The 19,103-nt window shown below is 44.1% G+C and overlaps 1 protein-coding gene across 39 annotated transcripts in view; it reads right to left on the reverse strand.

Moving 5' to 3' along the window:
• Positions 1-19,103, reverse strand: part of CACNA1C (calcium voltage-gated channel subunit alpha1 C) — a 747,770-nt gene that overhangs the window by 181,239 nt on the left and 547,428 nt on the right. For 28 of the 39 annotated variants that reach the window (XM_038576272.1, XM_038576273.1, XM_038576274.1 and 25 more), the window contains exons 8-9: positions 16,976-17,079; positions 9,200-9,372 (exon numbers count right to left, since the gene is read on the reverse strand). In XM_038576272.1, the coding sequence (XP_038432200.1) occupies positions 9,200-9,372; positions 16,976-17,079 (277 nt within the window). Of the gene's footprint in view, positions 1-9,199; positions 9,373-16,975; positions 17,080-17,390; positions 17,495-19,103 lie in introns of all 39 variants that reach the window. The other 11 variants (XM_038576271.1, XM_038576289.1, XM_038576277.1 and 8 more) reach the window with 1 other exon arrangement.

Raw genomic sequence — 19,103 nt, forward strand, 5'->3', positions numbered from 1 at the left:
CTGGGTGTTATGCTATATGTTGGCAAATTGAACTCCAATAAAAAAGTAAATTAAAAAAAAAGAGTCACCTGCTCTACTGACTGAGCCAGCTGGGTGCCCCCCACTCTTGTGTTGTTGTTGTTGTTTTATCTCAGTTAACTTCTTTGTTTTTACTTTTTTGCTTGAACAAGATAATGTCACTACTTCCTTTCATGTTTCAAACATGATTTTATAATCATAAAGCTCATATTTTTCTCTTTTTTTAAAGATCAAACTCATGCCCCTTTATGCTAACATTTAAGTCAAATTTTCCCTGCCATTATCTCTCCTCTGTTGCCCTCCCCTCTCCTCCTTTTCTCTGTCCATCTTGCTTTGCCCATTATATTGAAGGTGATAAATGCTATAACAAGGGAGATGAAGAGGTTACTCTGGCCTCTGAGGAGTTAGCAGGGCCCTCTTCTAGTTTCCTTCCAGTTGGAGGAGGGGAACAGTCATGACATCGCTAAGGGGAGGGGCCATGGTATAAGGAGTATATAGGAGTATAAAGGAGTATAGTACACAGTCAGCAGAACTGGCTCAAGGCCTACCTAGCTGAGGTTAGGGGCAATGTACAGGGTGTGACATGAACAAGGTTGTCTCTGAGCCTCGGTTTTCTCATCCATAAAATGAAGATATGAGTCCCCACCACGTAAGATGATCTTGGGGAGGATATAATGAGACAATCTATGTCTTCCCCACCCTCCTTGCATGCAAGGAAAAGACATGTCCCCTGTCATGCCCTTACCCCTGTCCTACCTCTACCAGGAAAGCCCATAAAGGACTGATATGTGTCCACTATTCAATCTCTGAACCCAAAAAGCACAAGCTATGGAACAATGACTCCCTCTCCGAGGGAGAATGTGGGAGTGAGGGATCTCCCCTTCTTGCTCTGTTGACCATCCAGCTTTCTCTTTTTTGTGAATCTATAATTTTAGCTCCTTCCAATTGTTCTTATAGGCCCACTTTCTTAGCCCCTAAATAATTTCTACCCACCCTATCAATGATGATACATTTTTCAAAGGCCTACTGTGAGTATGGCTAAGACTAGACAAAGGGTATTTGGCCAAGTAGGTAAAACCTTAATATTCTTAATCCACAGAGCTGGATTCAATTCAATTCATTTCAATATTTTTTGGAGGGGGAAATGTCTATTAAATATAAATCACTGTCCTGGATGCTAAGTGGGAGAGTGAATAAGAAGTTGGAAAAGCATAGTCTTTGCCTCTCAAAGGCTTTCTGTATGACAAGAGGGCTGATCCAGCCCCACTCGCACTGGTGAGGCAAGGCAAGGCACTGGTGAGGTGAGAGTGTTTGGCAGTACCTGTCCTGAGAGGGAGAGTCTGGGAGGACTGCAAATGTGCTCCTGGTAATGAGCTGATAGGCAGGGTTGGAGCAGGTGAGTAGGTGAGGAGGGAGATGGTATTCTAGGCAGAGATGCATGGAAGTACAGAAGCAATGAAGTAGCAGGCCTATTTGGAAAACAAGAATAGTCTGGTTTTGCTGAAGGGGAGAGGGAGTGATAGGTTGAAGCCATTGACTGGGATAGATCAGAGGTGCTGGGAATACAGATACAAGATGTTTAGGCTTTATTTTGCATCTGTGGGGAGACATTCATAGCTTTGAGCAGAAGACTGACATGTCAACTCTAGAAATACAAATTCCTCTACATCATGCAGGGTGTGTGGAAGTAGGGCCAGGGGCAGAGCAGCGAGGTGGCTACCTTGGGGAAGAGAAGTGGAGAGAAGAGGAGGGAGAGGGTGGTGGGACTTTAGGGGGGAGTGAAGGGGAACAACTGATAAGATGGGGTGGCTGACTGAATGAAGGAAGGATCACAGGAGGAGGGAGGAGAGAGAGGAAGAAGAAGCACTTCTAGTCTAGTACCTGGTAGCTGAGAGGATGGAGAAGCTGCTGAGACAGAGGCTCAGAAGACACTGGATGGGATAAGATCCTGGCTGGAAGGCAGAGGATGCCCTCCTCTAGGCACTGGAGAAGAAGGGGGCCTTCCAAGACCTGGGGCCTCACTGACAAGTCCTGGCTTTGCTTGGTCCTTCAAGAGCTAACAATCTCTTTGCTTTGTCCCTGCTGGGCATGTGATTGGCCAGTGTTCCCAGGAAAATAGCTCCTACTTGTCCCCTTCACACAGCAAGAGCAGCAGGAGTGATCTGGTGGCTTGGTGGGTAATCCTGCAACCCTGGAAAACTGCAGCACTGCCTAGCAAGTGCCTGGCTGGGTGCCTGCTGCCATGGGCATTAGCCAGTAAAGTAAACCAAGAAAAAGGCAGGTATCTAAAAAGGTGTAGGAAGCCCTCTTCTGGTACATTTCTCAGCTGGTGTTGACTATATTTCTCACCATAAATGTAACCATTTGTCTTCTGGAGCTTGTGTGTAACTGTTTTTTGGCATGAGCCCCTCTAAAGACACAGCCCTGTGTGTCTGTTGTCCACCTACAGCTTGCATCACCACGGAGCCCTGGGCTTTGCAGGGATGCAGCAAGCTTCCTTCTGTCTTGAGAGGGCACTATAAACTGGGAGTCTCCCTGAGTGAGTGGTGGTGGGGATGGGGTAGGGAAGGGTGCATAGATGCCTCCAGAGAAGGAACAGGGCCCTAAGGCTGGCTTGGGCAGGCCATCAGTGTCTGTCAAAATGCTATGTGGCCTTTTCTTCTCCATTCCTCCAGAAGCATACAGCCTTCATTCATTGAGAAGGCTGTTGTGGTCTCCAAACAGCTCAAAGTAAGCAAGCTTTACCCCAAACTGGTTTTGTTTTAAGAAATATATGGCAGCTCCCTGAGATTGACATGCCTAACTTCTCACTGTATATTCAATACCATCCCTCAGGTAGCTCTCCATTGCTCTCCAGGCTGGGACCATCTATAAACTTGCAGGGCCAGACAGCACAGCAGCCAGACTGTGCTCCAAAGGCAGATGTGCTACTGGTGGAAAGGCTACCTGGGTCTCTGTTATGACTTGATCCCCCAAGTGAGGTACTACACAAGATACTGGGTCCAGGGGCCCCACCCAGGGGTACTGATTAATACCAGAGCCAGAAAAGTCCATGAAATAGCCTCACTGCAGAGCCCCAGGGTATAGCGGCTCCTACTAGTCACCAGCATCTTTAGGGAACAGCTCTCTGCCATTCCTCAAGAGCCCATACCTTCCCATGACACTGCAATCTTCCTACCTAGCCACTGTGCTTGTTTACAGGGGTTCCATGCCCTTTTGCTGGGCTTCAAATGGCACTTTGCAAGACTGGAGCATGATTCAGAGCTAGTAGAGAGCAGATGTGTGTATGAAGGCACTCCGAAAGGGAGTCATTAGTGATGCCACAAGAGAGTCACTTCAGAACAGGCAGAATGAGAAAGTTACTCAAGTCTGGCAATGGTCTGAGCCTTTCTGTTCTATCGGCCCAGGGCAGGGCAGACGATGCTTTGCCAAAACTGGCTTATGGACAGGCATTCACAAACTTTTGTAAGTCACTTGACTTATATGGGCAGTAATATTTCTAAGCCCAGGGCTTTGTCAGGGAGTAGGGACATAGGGTGAATTAAGGGCAGCTGGCTGAGAACCTCATAGTAGCAGGCATGCAAAGAGGGGAACACACCCCAAATGCCATGGGAACACAGAGGGACGGTTAGGGAGGGCTTTTGCCCAGAGTTGTCTAACAAGGCTTCTCTGAGGAGCACCATGGTGTGGTGGAGAGAGTCCTGTATAGGGAATCAGGGGACCTGGCTCTGAGTCTTGCCCTCTCTAATAATTAGCTCAGGTGAGTTGTTCCCATGTTGGACTCTAGTTTCCTCATTTTATCTCTAAGGCCACATTCCACCACTGAAGTTTCAGGACCCTGATTAGGACCAGTTGGGAATTAATGCAGAAGACAAGAGATATCTGGGGTCTGCACAGAGTTTGCTTTCACGGAGTGGCATGGGGTCAGGATGGTCCTCCAACATGTAATAATGGAAGGGTGCAAAATAAGAATGGAATAAAAAAAAAGACAATTGTTAGTATTTCTTCTCATGATTGCAAAGCCAGATGCATGGTTGGATTCTGTCACAGAAATCTAGATGTGCCGTAATCCCCGACCACAAGTCAAGTCTAGGGTAAATACTGATTATACTGATTAAAATGTAAAAAAAAAAAAAAAAGGTTGAAATAATGATGCACATGCCCTTGACGTGTATATAATGTAAATCAGTGATATTCAGATTACTGCTCTCAAGTCACATGGGGCCCTTTTGTGGGCAACCCGCAGCTCTCATAAGCCCTTACATTTCTGTATTTCAATAATACACTATCCTAGACTCTGCAGGGCATGTGGCAGCCACGCAGCTCTGTCAGTTAATGATGATTGCAAAAGTGGCTCCCAAGTCATGTAACTGAACACCACTGGTGTAAATATTTAATCCTGCTTATCTATGTGGAAATTCAATGTTTTGATTCTACTGTCTGTCTGTCTTTTATATGCTCATCCACATAAATGTCTGTCTTAGACTGCAAGGTTTAGAGGGCTGAGAATGCATTTAAATTGTCTTAATGACATGATACAGAGATGCCCATATGGATAGATATTTAATAAATGCATTTTTTTATCTTGAGGAGGAAAAAGAAAGAAATGTCTGACTTTATCTCTTTCTCTACGGCTCTCTCTCTCTAATGACTGGCCTATCAGGTTCAATATTGAAACTGGAAAATTGGCCTTGTCCTTTGGAGCAGTGTGTCTCTCATGATGACAATGGGCTCTGTGCAGCAATGATAGTTTTATAAGTGGTGCCTTCAAAAGGGATGCTCGTTGCTGCATCCAGGAGGAGCGCAGGCCTCCACATTACCCTAATCCTTCCCCAAGAGGAGCAGGGCTTGGAGACCAAGACCCATGTGGCTGTCTGCTAAATATGCTATAGTGCACAAGCATGCCCCTTGCTTGCTTCTCTTATTATTGGTTCTAAGATGGCTCTTGAGTATCATTTTCTCCTTTTCCCAAGGCTGTCTGTAAGCAGTTGCAGAGGCAATGCCTAGTACTAAAATAACTGTAGGGAATCCCTGGGTGGCTCAGTAGTTTAGCGCCTGCCTTTGGCCCAGGGCGTGATCCTGGAGTCCAGGGATCAAATCCCACATCAGGTTCCCTGCATGGAGCCTGCTTCTCCTTCTGCCTGTGTCTCTGCCTCTCTCTCTCTCTGTGTCTCTCATGAATAAATAAATAAAATCTTTAAAAAAAATAAATAAAATGACTGTAGATGGAGATATAATGCAAGGCTGGCCTTTGGATCCTAGCCTTTTTAGGGCCACAGGCAGCCTAGATTGCCTGAGTCTCCTCTCTCCTTTCTGGAAACTCTTAGATGGCTGGCAGAATGGCCATGTCAACAATAGGAGGTCTGCAAACAATGCTTGATACCGTTCTGTGAAGTATCTAGACTCAAGAGACTCATGAAAGGAGACTCTGATTTGCCCTCAAGCTTTGAGCCTCACCATTTCACCCACTGATGACCTCCACATTGGTAAGCCCAATGACCCACTTTCAGGCTTTTAGGGCTCACCCTGCTTGGCCTCAACATGGACCCTCCTTCACTTTTCTTCCTGTCTTTGTGGCCATGCCTTTCTAAGTCTCCCTTGCTGGTTCTTCCTCATCATTCCTGTCTCCCAACGATACTGGGGCCCAGGTTCTTAGGATGCATCTCATTTCTGTCTACACTATGCTCTCGTATCACAGTTAGGTGAATGCTGACTCTGAAAATTATAAGTCTGTCCCAGACCTTTCCCCAATTCAGATTTATCCCAGTTGCTCACTCAACATCTGTACTTGAAGTCCAATGGACATTTCAAACTTAAAGGCCCAAGATGGTTTTCCTGATACTCTTGCCCTGACATCTTTTCCTGTCACCGTCTTCCCTATATAAATAAATGATGATTCTGCTCTTACCACTTTTGAGGACAATCGCTGTGGGATGCCCTGACTTCTCTGCCTCTCACATCCCATATCTGATATATCAGCAAATGATGCCATTCTGGAGCCTGACTACCACCTCATGTTACCAGGCTAGTGCAACATCATCTCTTGAGGCAGTAGTCTCCTGTCTGGATCTCTACTTCATCCTTGCTCACTTTCATTTCATTCTGCAAATGGTAGCTGGCATGTCTGTGAGGGGTGGGATCCCATTAAATATGTGTAGGCCATGTCACTTCTCAGTTCAAAGCCACCAGTGGCTTCTTGACTCACCTCTTGTAAATATCCAAGTTCCTACAATGATTTTCATGATCTAGTTCTTGGTTAACTTTGGACCTCATCTCCTACCAGTGTCCCTATTACTCACTCCTCCCTGGTCACATTAGCTCCCTTCTGTTTCTATGTCAGCCATCTTCCTGCCTCAAGGCCTTCGCATTGGCTATTAACTCTGTCTAGAATGCTCTTTTACCAAATATCTATGTTTCATTTCCTTCAAGTCTTAATTCAAATGCTACCTTCTCAGTGGGGTATTTACTGGCCACCACTCAATACTTCTGTCTCTCTCTCACTATTTTATCATTCTCCACAATATTTGTGGAGACTCTAGCATACTATTTAATTTATTGTCTGACTCCCCACTAGAAATAATTTCCATGAGGGCAAGGAGTTTTGATTATTTTGTTCATTGCTATATCCCCAGTGCCAAAAACAGTGCCTGGCAGAGAGTTGCCCCTTAATGGATAGATGGAGGGAAGAGAGGAGAAGAATGAATGAACTAGAATATATATTTTTTGTATAATTTTACTGGCCACATCATTTACTCTAATAACTTAGAGAAATGCTTCCCAACTATGCCCTTTCATCTCTATTATCTTCTCAACCCCTGTTTCTTCTACTTCCTCAGTGGTTTTGTAGCTCTTCCCAGAAAAAATGAGTAATTGGGCTCCCTCTAGGTAAGCCCAGCTACCATGGAATGTGCCATGGAACTGTTCCCGTGCTGGAGCCAACTCTGTCTTACCGGTGCCCACTACGTGTGGCATCTCATGAGTGCTGACGGGGATTCTGCCCAGAAGTTGCCAGAGCCATCGATGAAGAGTAATAATATCTTTTTTTCCTTAAAAGACTATTTAATTTTTGAAATTAAAAGAACTGAAAAATATGCTAACTGTAATCTTAACAATTTCAAAGGCTAAGATATTACTTTAATTGAAACACACATGTAAATTGTAGCAGCATTTCTCCCCTCGTATTTGTTTTGAAGGGCAAACTATGAAGTTCTGAAGAAGAGAATATAGTTCCTAAGTCATAAAATTGCCTTTTCTGTAGATCTCTTAGGTTGCCAATTTCTTAATAATTAAATCACATCAACTCTGCTTGTAATTGGACTTCCCCAATAGACAGCTCTTTGGACCCATTTTCTGGCTCCATTCTTAAGTCTTTTATATTCACTTCATTGCAAGTGTCTATTTTTACTCTCTATATCTTGCTTTTTTGGATACTTATTCCCTTGATCCAACCCCTAGAACTATTCCACCATCATCTCTACAACTGAAGGAGCCAGGTTCCCATTCCATCCTTCTAGGACAGGTTGGCTGAGGACATTAAGCAGACCCAAAGGTCTCCTCCAGCCACGGAGAAAGAGTACAAGGTGAGAGGCACAACAGTTTCCAGAGTCCAATTTCATCCATATTTGGGCTTACGAAAATTCGGCAGAGACCCTGTCCATTGGGATAGGCATTCAGTATGCTCTTCCCAAAGCTTAGCCAGAATGTGGGTAGATGGGCCTTGTCAATGTGATCTGCTCTAGCAGCAAAGGATACTCCATGCTGGGAACTCCCTGGAATTTATTCACTTAGTGAGCAAGGCAGAGAAGCAGCATATTTCTCCTTGGAAGCTCTTGCTTTAGCCAGAGAACGAATAACTATATATCTCTGTGGATGACAATGAATTGCTAAGTAAGTAGTAGACATTGCACATTTTTAACAACATGGTAAGAAGCATACTCATCACCATTAATCATAAATTAGGGGCTCCACCCTGACTTAAGGTGAAGAGATGAGCCAAGATACCAATTCCTGTGACTTAGAGGTAAGCTTCTCTGTCACTCACAGGCCAACTTATTTATTCACCATACCAGTCAGTTCACAAATGAATCAACTACTCCACAGTACCATCAACAGTATAATACAAGCTGCCAGGCATTTTTCCAGAAAGACCCTCAATGGCATCATTGCTCACTGTGACAATCCATCAAAGGTGTTGTCTCCCAACTTCAAAACTACTCAGTAGAGCATTTAAGGTCTCCTTATGTTATTAATTTGTGTTGTTATGAGTCTCTTGTTATTTATGTGTTTTATTTTTGTATTTGCACCTTGATCAGTGCTATCAGAAAGGGAACAGTTGATAGATGTATTAAATCAGTCTTTGAAATGAAGAGCACAGGTTCTGTTCTCTATTCACATATTTGACTGTCTCCTTTACCTTTTACCTCCACCTGATTTTTCTCCCAGATTCCCAGTTAGAACTCAGTTACTAGTGAGTAGAAACACATAGAAACCAACTGGGGAGTTTGAACATAATGGGCATAATTAATGGCTGTTCATAAGGACAAGAAACTAGACTCACATATTTATATATGTGTGTTAGGATATATATGTATACACATTCCTACGTAATAGGGGTTTTAGGGCAGCCCGGGTGGCTCAGCGGTTTAGTGCCACCTTCAGCCCAGGGCGTGATCCTGGAGACCCAGGATGGAGTCCCATGTCAGGCTCCCTGCTTGGAGCCTGCTTCTCCCTCTGCCTATGTCTCTGCCTACCCCCCACCCCCCACCCCCGCCATCTGTGTCTCTCATGAATAAATAAATAAATAAAATCTTTTTAAAAAAATAGGGGTTTTAAAACTTTAATGGGAAGACCATAATCTGCTCCCCACCCAAAGAGTTAGAGCCTAGAGGAGGATGTATGATTAAAAAGAAAAAAAAAAAAAAAAAAAGAAAGAGTCCACCTTAGCAAAATCTCAACTGGTTTTTAGACTCTTTGGATTCTAAAAGGGATGTGAGGCTTTACAGGTCAATAGCAATTATTTCACATCTGTGACTAATTTCTATGAGCAGTAAAGATAATCAATATATTGAGTGTTGCTCCAGGAAGACAAACTGTAAGAACAAGTTAGTGGTAGAAGATCTCACTGTTCTGGCCCATTTCCTCCCTCTCCCAGAGCCCAGCCCAAGACAGGATGGCTGCTCACTGTTTCGGGGCTTCTCCTCATCCATGCCTTCATCCTCATTCTCAGGGTCGATGTCCTCTGCCTGGGTGATCCAGTCCAGGTAGCCCTTTAGGTCCTCTTCCAGCTGCTGCTTCTCTCGAAGCTTCTGGAAATCTCCCCGAGCTTTGGCCTTCTCCCTCTCTTTGGAAAACTCTCTGGGGAGTGAGAACATGGAGGAGAAGGGCCAGGTGGGCAGGAAGGAGAGATGGAAATAAGAAACAAAGGGATTAATTTCTTCACAACAGGAGACCTGCCCACCTGCTCCTGCTTTCTACAGTGTTCTCTCCTCATCCTAGCCTTTGTCTTTACTCTCACATAAACAGAAAGTCACCAAAGTGAACATTCTTGACATAGGCTACCAGAGTACAAAGGGATGGATAAAGTCCACTTCCCTTATTCTTGGATCATGGTCACAGCCTTTGCCTTTTAGTAACAACTGTTCTCCAGTGACCTGGAAACCCCTTTCAAACAGTCACTAAAAACCCTCCATGACAGTTATGGATCGTGCATTTTCATTCTGCCCAGAATTGAGTGGTTATTGGAAAACCTCATAAGTGGTTCTGGGTGATAAAGGCGTTAAGGGCCAGTGGTGTGCTGAAGTCCACTCACCCACACTGATTCCTAGGATCCCACCACGCATGGCTCTTCACTGCTCTAGCTTCACTGATGTCTCCTTGTGGCTTGAAATTAGCGTAGTGGGGATATTTACACCATGGAAATTGGCAAATGCCACAAACAAGGGCTTTTTTCCCCACCAAAGAGCCAACTGGTAAATATTTACCAGTATACCACTGATTTAAGGCCCAGGAGATTTAACTACCTCAACCCCCATTCTTATTACTAGAGTTTGTTTTGCCACTTTCAATATGCCTGGAAGGATTTCTAATCTAGGGAAAGTTCTTCCCCACAAGGAGATAAATGAGGACTCCAAACACAAGAAAATGTCCTGGGGGCTGCCCTTTCAGTTAAAAAAAAAAAAAATCTAATCAGGCTGGAAAAATACATAAAAGCAAGATGATATAAAAGTTAAATGATGCATTCAGTTTAAAGTAATAATGAGTAGAAATTGGAATTGGATTGGGATTTGCTGGAAGAAAGTTCTATTGAAAAATTTCTGACAGAATGGGTATTTCTTTCCTATTTTCTGATTTTGTCCTTAATTTCTCTCTGACTTCAAATTCACTTTCTGAACAGGAAGGGGCTGGGAGCAGAACATAATTATCAAGAAGGCTAGTTCTCAACTCTCAAAGCAAGTCTTTGTCTTTTCTTCCAAAACAGGTACATTAGGAGCATTTTAGTCTTTTATATTCGGTTTATGGGAAATGGGGGGAAATGTGTGCATGTGTGTATGTGTGTGACATGCACTGAGCATCTTGGTTAATTCATAGAGACATGATTCCTCCTTCTCTCCCCAGTAAAGGCCTAGTTCAGAGCAGAAGCCTGTAGAAACCACCTTGAAGGAATGTCTTGCACAAGTCATACCTAAGGAAATGCACCTTGGAAGGAAGGGCACAGCAACAAATCATAGGAGGACAAAAGCTTCTGAATCCATTCAGTCATATAGGGGTGGCTCTATCACCATAACCACTATCTAGTATTTCCATTTTGTGTGTGCTGCACATCTTTTTAGCATTCACCATTTTTATGGATAAAAAAGGTGTTAGGAATGGGAGTGGTCTAGGGAATTTTGTAATTGGCAGATGTAGCAGTTCTCAAGTTAATGAGTTTTTTCAACTGTTATCTTAATGATGCTCTGCTTTGGATGGAATTTTCTTCTTCAGTTTGATTGAATTCAATTCTAATTGGATTGAACTTGCTCTTTCTCTGGCTTCCTGCCAACTGGCAGGTACCTTCGTTTCCCTCCCAGGGAGTTTAATGCCAGGGAAAGGGGCCAGATTGACAACTCCAAATGAAGATAGAAGCTTTGCCTTGCTTTGTTCCTTCCTTCCTTTTGCTGTTGGGTATGAGCATGGATAGATCGCCTATATCTGGTCTTACCCTCTAGGCTGTGAATTTGCTCTCTGAAGACAGTCACTTTAACAACACTTCCTTCCCAGTGCAAATTAACTCCAGCAACTGCAATTCCAGGACCCTTCCCTCGGCTATCTTCCTGCCCACATACATTTGCATTCTCCATTCTTTTTCTGTGGAGGGGGCTTGGGGATTCATTTTAGCTCTTTTGGGTTATTTCACAGAGGGCTTAAATCCTAGTTATATAACAATTACCCATACTGCTTCTGGAGTCAGGACAACAGGGTTGGGATCAAACTGCAGTAGGGGCAATTGACCCCGTCCTGTGTTCCAGCCTCTGCTCCGTGGAATGAAAGCTCATCATCCATTCCCTAAGACCCTGAGGAACTACCATAGACATCTATGAGGAGAAAAGAAAATGAGGCTGTGTTGGGGGTTTGAAGGGAATAAGAAGAGGCAGGGTTGGATCTGAAGCCCTGCTGGCTCCCATTGGCTCCTATGGAGTGAGGATATAACTCAGCTTGTGGCTGGATGGAAAGTGAGCCAAGTTTCTTTCTCCAGACTCCATGCAGTATGGGATTTGCTGGGTGGTGGTATGTGGTTCTCTTTATCTCCTCACCTGTATGCCAGCCATGTGCCTACTCTGAGGACTGAGCTAATGAAGACATGAAGCCCCAGCCTGACAGGCTGTGCTGGGCCCAGGGACAGAGCTGGCTAGACAGTCAGTCACAGCCATGGGATTTGTCATAGGCAGGAGCAGAGCTCCTGCCAGCAATGGCCAACATGAAAAATGAGGAGTAGAATCGAGAGCTGGGGGCCAGGGCTCAGTAATGTAAAACATGCAGAGGGAGCTGTAGGCGGAAGATCCAATCAATACAAAAGGCTGGGGCTCTAGGCCCTCTGATGATCAATACAGTTGATTCTCATTATTCACAGATTCTGTATTTGTGAATTTGCTTACTTGCTAAAATTTATTTGTAACTCCCAAATCAATCCTTGTGTGCCTTTGTGGTCAAACCCAGACATGTGCAGCAGGGCAAAAAACTAGAGTCATATTCCCAGCTAAGGTTAAACATGGTGACACTCTGCCTTTCTGTTTCAGTTCTCATACTGTAAACAAGCGTACTTTTTATGGTCTCTTTAGTGCCATGTTGTTCACATTTCTGTACTTTTTGTTGGTGGTTTTTCAGTTAAAAATAGCCCCCAAGCACAGTGCTGAACTGCTGAAGTGCTGTCTAGTGTTCCTAAGTGTGAGAAGGTTGTGGTGTGCCTTAGGGAAAAAAATAAATATGTTAGATAAACTCCGTTCAGGCATCAGTTATAGTGCTGTTGGCCATGAGCTCAATGTTAATGAATCAACAATATATACTAAATAAGATGACTTTAAACAGAAACACACATAAAATAAGGTTATGTATTGGTTGCTTGAAAAAAAGGCTTGTTGTGACTAAAGGCTCATAAGATCGTTGTTCTGTATTTCTCCTGAGAGTAGTGGTTTAGGGACACCTGGGTGGCTCAGCGGTTGAGTGTCTGCCTTTAGCTCAGGGCGTGATCCCAGGTCTCAGGATTGAGTCCCGCATCAGGTTCCCTGCGAGGAGCCTGCTTCTCCCTGTCTGTGTCTCTGCCTCTCTCTGTGTGTCTCTCATGAATAAATAAATAAAATCTTTAAAGGAAAAGAAATTTAAAAAAAGAGTAATGGTTTAGTATTCATTAATTCGTGTTCATAGTGACCTCATGGAATACAACTACACAGATAATGAATATGATTATAGATGTTGCTGTCTTTTCTGCTCCCACCTACAAAGAATGCACGTTCTGGCATTTCTTGCTTCCTTCTCGGTCTACACATTGTGTCTTAACTATAGTGCCATGGTCTGGTTATGCTTTCAGGTTGCAAAATGCTTCCCAACCAAGCCACCTGTTGTTTTAGGGAGAGAGACAAGCCATCTCCTGGTGGGAAAGAGGGCAGGATGACTATCCATCTAAGAGATTCTGAGTTCCTTGTATACTGAAGGCACATGTCTGAAGTCCTCTGTTTGCAAGAATTTAAAACAAAAAGTGACCAGATTCCAGAGTCCACAGACTTTTACCTGACTATAGCTTAAGTGCAATTTCAAGAATCTCATTGTCACTGCTTTCATTTTAGTAGGTTGGATAGAAAAGCAAATGTAATCTAATTCTTGTGTGTACTAATACCAGTCCTGTGGCTTGTGAGGATCAATAGATAATGAACATGAAACAATTTTGAGAAATCCCACGATATGTATTCTTCACACTGACTCTATCTGGCCTCATAAAGAATAAGATGTTTTAGGTATGGGAATGTTCCAGATAAAGGGTTACCTAACCCTCTGGTGACTAAAATCTTGGAATATTTACGTTTTGCTTTACAGAGTGTCATCTTTCCTTCATGAAAGTATCTTTCCTTGGTGACTGAAGGACATAATTTATGAGGGGATGAGTTACTGTGTTGGACTGTATAATAATATTGTTCTTAGTTGACAGGTGTGGGGTCTCAGGCCCCTCCAGTTCCAAAATTATCCAAGGCTGTAGTTCTACCAAGCTAGGGGTCTGCTCTCTCTCAAAGACTATTAACATTTGCAGGGCCACCAGCCCTGCTAAACAACTCTGCCCTACTGCACCCTCCTGAGTGGTGGCTCTGCAGCTTCCTCTTGGGTTTTTTTTCTGTTCCCAGTGGCTGTTTCCAACCAGCATCCCATGGATTGCTTCTGCCTTCCTCCCTGCTCCACTTGCTCCTCCTCAGTTCACTTGCTGCTCTTTACTACCTCCCCCCCCCCCCACACACACTTCTTGACTCTAATTTTTAGGAACATGGGTTAACACCGTTAAAACGGTTTGGGAACAGTATAACATAGAGGTTAGAGAGAGAGGCCATGGATTTACATTGTTTGGGTTTAATCCTGGATCTTCCATTTTCATCTGTAAGAATTGAGGTAGTTTCCTCACCTGAAACTCAATTTTCTTCTCTATATTTGGAGATATAAATAGCACTTAGCTCATAGGGTTGTTGTGAGCATCGGAGAGTTATCCATCAAAAGCTCTATGCACTGAGCCTGCCATGGACGCTGGTTTCTGTTAATGTTAACATTGGAACAGTGAATTTCATGGAGCTCTGAGAGCTTTTTGGTTGCTTTTAGAAGGTTGATTTAACTAGAATTCTTACTGATGAATCAGTGGGGGTTTTGTTGCATTCTTGTGGTGACTTTTATGTTATTGTCCTGATTGATCAAGATGCTGACTCAAAACTGAAATCACTGCCATCACATGGTTAGCCAGTAAGAGCCTAATTCCAGGTTTTGTTACTGTTTGGATCCAGGGCAGTGCCTGGGGCACTTTTGACTGGCTCCCTCAAACCAGGAAGGGGAGATGCTTGCCCAGAGACACTTCTCTGTCCATGCAGAGGATATGCTCTGCAGCCCAGGAAACCTTGGAGATGGTCCATCAGCAAATCCAGAGCTGTGAGGAGCAGGGAGCCCCTCTCAGGGAACTCTACTCAAGGAGCAGGTGCTGGGGAAGGTGTCCCACAGAGACCAATGTATGGACTCTAGAGCTCATAGTTCTAAAGTCTGAAAGCCTTAATGTTCCTGTTCAGAGTCTATTCATGTTTGGAGTGTTACTACATGCCAGGCTTCGGTCTAAGTATTTTTACACACACAATCTCAAAGGGACTGAGTTGGTCCAAAACATGGTCTTCAAAAGGATTTTTCTCTCACATCTGCAACTGCTGCCTTTGACTTCTCTGCCAGGAAGACAACTTTACTGGGGAGGGGGTGCCAAGAGTGACTGTGAGCAGATACTCTGCTTGAAGAGGGTCCTTTATGGGCTCATGCTAATTCTTAACTCTGGATTCCTGGAAAGATTTTCACTTGCTTAGATTTGTTCCTTATCTCTTGGGGAAGAAAGTGGAATCACATTTTTTTTTTTTAAGGTTCAGAGCTCTGGCTTATGTTACAGTTCAAGTTCATTCAATGTATACTCAATGGACAGTGATGGGAAGATGGGATCTAGGCTGTGTCTGCATTCTGGTCCTCATTCTGATACTTATAAGCACAATGACAACACACAAGTCACCTCTGGGCTCACTTTCCTCATCTTTAAAAAGAAAAGGTTGAGGATTTTATTCAATAATTCCAGTTATGACAGGCACCAAGTAAACAATAATCATTGTCATGATGGTACCATTATTGAGCACTTTACTATATGCCAAGTATTTTACACAAATGATCTCCCTCTATCATCACAAAAAGTTATGAGTTGGTATTATTATCCTCATTTTTTTTTGGATGGCTAGGTGAAGTTTAAAAAGGTAAAGTTGCCCAACATTATGCATCCAGCAAGTGCAGAGCTGAGATATCCAAATTTGTCTTGAGTGGGAGTGATGAAGTTATTTTTTTCAATGCTTTGATTTACGTATAAACACAGGGGCATTTTCTTGTGTTGGAACACAAAAATGAAAACCTTTATACCTTCCAGGCAGCTAATATCTTCATCATTTTACCCCTGATGGAAGACACTAGTTTCCTATGTGGCCTTACCTTGGCAAAAGGCATGGTGTCATCAAAGTCCCTAACAGGCCACCCACCATTGGGAAACAGTGAGGGTGGAAGAAGATTTTTTCCTTCACTAAATCCCAATGACTAAACCTGATGCTCCTGCATGGCATTAGGCTATGGCAGGAGATAGGACTAGCTGTTCCCAGTCTATGTACTTGGTAAAAATTAAATGCAATCATTCCTGTCATGTCTGACTTTCTCTCAGCATTAATGTCCCTGGAGACATAGGAAAGGCTATTCAAAGCAGCTGACCTGTCTTGAGCGAGGCAGAAGTAGATTGTCCCCCCTCCCCCTTGTAGCAAAGGCAGCAGAGTAGGTAACCCATGAGCAGGTCACTAGGAGCATTTAGGTGCTAGGCCTTGGCATGGCTGATGTGGACTCATGAAGAAGGTAGGTTGAGGAATGGCCCAGTGAGTCCACAGTGTCAAGGAGGCCATCCCCAGGGCGGCTTGATGCCCCCATTATATGCTATTTCTACCACGTTTTAACTTCATTGGAGCAAAGGCTGGAATTAGGCAAACTTTATGCTTGAAGCTAAGTAGATAAACTTAAAGGAAGGTATGTTTCATCTCCTCTATTCTCAAATAATCTATGGCTTTGAACAGCTAAGAGCCATTTCCATTCAGAAAAGGGGCATACTAGACATGGACTGAAGAGTCTTGAATTAGAATCAGAGAGAATTTTATTTAGTTTGTATTTGTTTATGTATACTTTCAATCAAACTCTTATTACCCCAGCCCATTCGACACTGAATAAAAGCTATCTGAAATCTTTACTGTTAGCCTGCCACCAACTATAATCAGGCAAGTACCTAGTGGCAAGGCTATGGCATGTGTTAAAAGCACAATCTATGAATCTTCCCTCCAATCCCTCCTGCCAAACCCTTTCAACTCAAGGGTCTTATCATGTAGCTTCTCAGGTAGAAGGAGAAGTATCCTGCCTACCTGAATAGCTGCTTGAGGGTGGGAGGGGGTTGGATGAGGTAGCAGGAGACAGGTAGGCCTAAGTATCTCCTCATGAAGCCCAAACCAATGGATTAATTAATCCTTGTACATTTGATCCTCTGTCCAGCCAGGCCAAGGACATTCACTTCAAGGCTCCTGAGGTGCCCTTTTATCCCAGGTTCATCAGAGCCAGAAAAAAGAATAAAGCCAGGAATAGCAGAAAGAGTAAATAAAATAAAATCAAGACCTTTTTCCTTGGTCCTGCTTACCCGCTAAGAACACCGAGAACCAAGTTAAGTACAAAAAATGACCCTATGATGATTAGTGTAACAAAATAGATCCAGGGCCAGTCCCTTCCTACGGCATCATTGACCTGGAAGAATGGAATGATAGTTAGTGAGGCACACTCAGCAGCCGAGCATGGCCAAGTGCCCATCACCGGCTCCTGGACACTGACCCAAACAGTGCCGGGACCCAGGGATCCTCTAGTTGCAAATCAGAGGCCAAATAGCCTGCCTGGCCAATGGGTTGGAATCTGTGGTTGAATGGGGACTTTTTTTTTTTTTTTTCTGATTTTCCTGGCCTGTTAGGATCCCATCTCTGAGGACCCTGGTGATGGATACAGTGGGACCTGGGACCTTGCTCGGCTGCAATGTAAAGAATACATAGAAACAGTCAGCTTACCCGCTCAACACACCGAGAACCAGATTTAGAACGAAAAAGGATCCAAAGATGACCAGACTGACAAAATACACCCAGGGTAACTCATAGCCCATAGCGTCCTGCATCTGGAAAGATGAAGGCAGGTTAGGAAAGAGAGAGCAGAATGAGTTAAAGTGAGGAGGCAGGCAGGAAGGTTGTGGGTAGAACAGGAGGAGACTAGCGAGGCTGAGCCAGGATCCACTGTCACCTCTGGCACCATCAATATTCAAAACACTTCCCCACAACCCTGTCCTGGACCTTAAGGGATCTTTGCAGGCACTGAATGCAGGGCAATCTTTCCTAGCACTGTCTGTTGTTTTATTTTCTGGAACAGAAAGATTTCTACAATGTTTTTACTTGTCTAATAAGGTGGATCACCTAAAAAAATGATTTTTTCAGTGTAGGATGGTTTTAGGTCAGTGAGGTTTCTGTGGTATTAAATCTTCCACTGTCCCCCAGGGCAGCCTAACCTTAGTGTCAGGAGTGCCCCAGCTCTTCCTGACAGAGCCAGAGGCCCAGAAACTTTGAGCCTGCATGAGGAAGGAGAGCCTTTCTTAAGGGGCTTTCCTGAGCTGGGCCCAGAGTTTAGAAGCCAAACTTTGTGCTCCACAAGCATGCAGGGTCACAGCCCAGGAGGGACAGTAACTTTGGTTACTTATCCAGAGAATAGTTCCTGTCCTGCAAACACATTTCCTGTAGCCTGGAGACTGTGACCAGTACCTAAGTGGATAATGGAGGCGGCCTCTGACAGGTGGCAAACCCCTGCAGTAGCTGGGGGCAGTAGTGTGCCAGAGCTGGATCCTCTGGGCTTTGGAGAGCCACCCCGTAGCTCTTTCCAGGTCCGTGTTCAGTGACGTCACTAGGGTAGCCCAGAACTGGCCACGGCGGGCAGAGTGGGCAAATGACGTAGATCAGCCCCCACTCTGCCCTTTGCCCCTAAACAGGTGGCTAAACATTTAGTAGCGCATAGCTGGCTGGAGGGTAGGTATAAACGTGATGTGAAGTCACAGAGCAGCCTTTTTTTTTTTTTTTTTTTTTTTTTTATCAAACTGGAAGTTTGTTCTGATTTAGTTTCTCAAATCTATTTCTTTTAAAGCTTTCGGACTAAACAGGATTTAGTCTTATCTTCCTAAAATGAACCCTGACTCTGTCCTTGTGAAATTGCCTTACAGGAATCCAGTTCTTAATATACAAGCTTCCCAAATGATTGACATTAGTGGATCTCAGAGTGTGGCCCTGACCTGTTTGGAAATGCACACACTCTGCCTTCCCTGAAACTCTTTAAGTGGGTCCAACAACCCATGTTTTTACAAGCCCTACGGCGAGTCTGAGAACCACTGATTTGCACTATTCTCCATACCTCTCAACTTCAACTATAAGGGCACAAGTACTGTGATTCACTACCTGTCTCTGCTTTGTTGCATGGCAGTGTTCCTTAAAGTGTGATCTGAAGACCACCAGAATCAGAATCATCTGGAAGAATTGTTAGCAACGCAGACCCCAGGGCCATTTCTCCCAAATCTGCACACCTCATAACTGTGTGATAATCACCCAGGTAGTTCTAAAGCCAGGTGCCTCAAATGAGTTACATGTGTGCTGGGATAGTACCACCCTCAGCCCTCAGGGCTTCTCAGCCTCCAAGAAACCTTACCCATGTGCCTAGGGATGCTGGACAAATACTCTCTGTGTGCTGTG

Source organism: Canis lupus, chromosome 27, assembly GCF_011100685.1.
Source record: "Canis lupus familiaris isolate Mischka breed German Shepherd chromosome 27, alternate assembly UU_Cfam_GSD_1.0, whole genome shotgun sequence".
In the NCBI taxonomy this organism is placed as follows: Eukaryota; Metazoa; Chordata; class Mammalia; order Carnivora; family Canidae; genus Canis; species Canis lupus.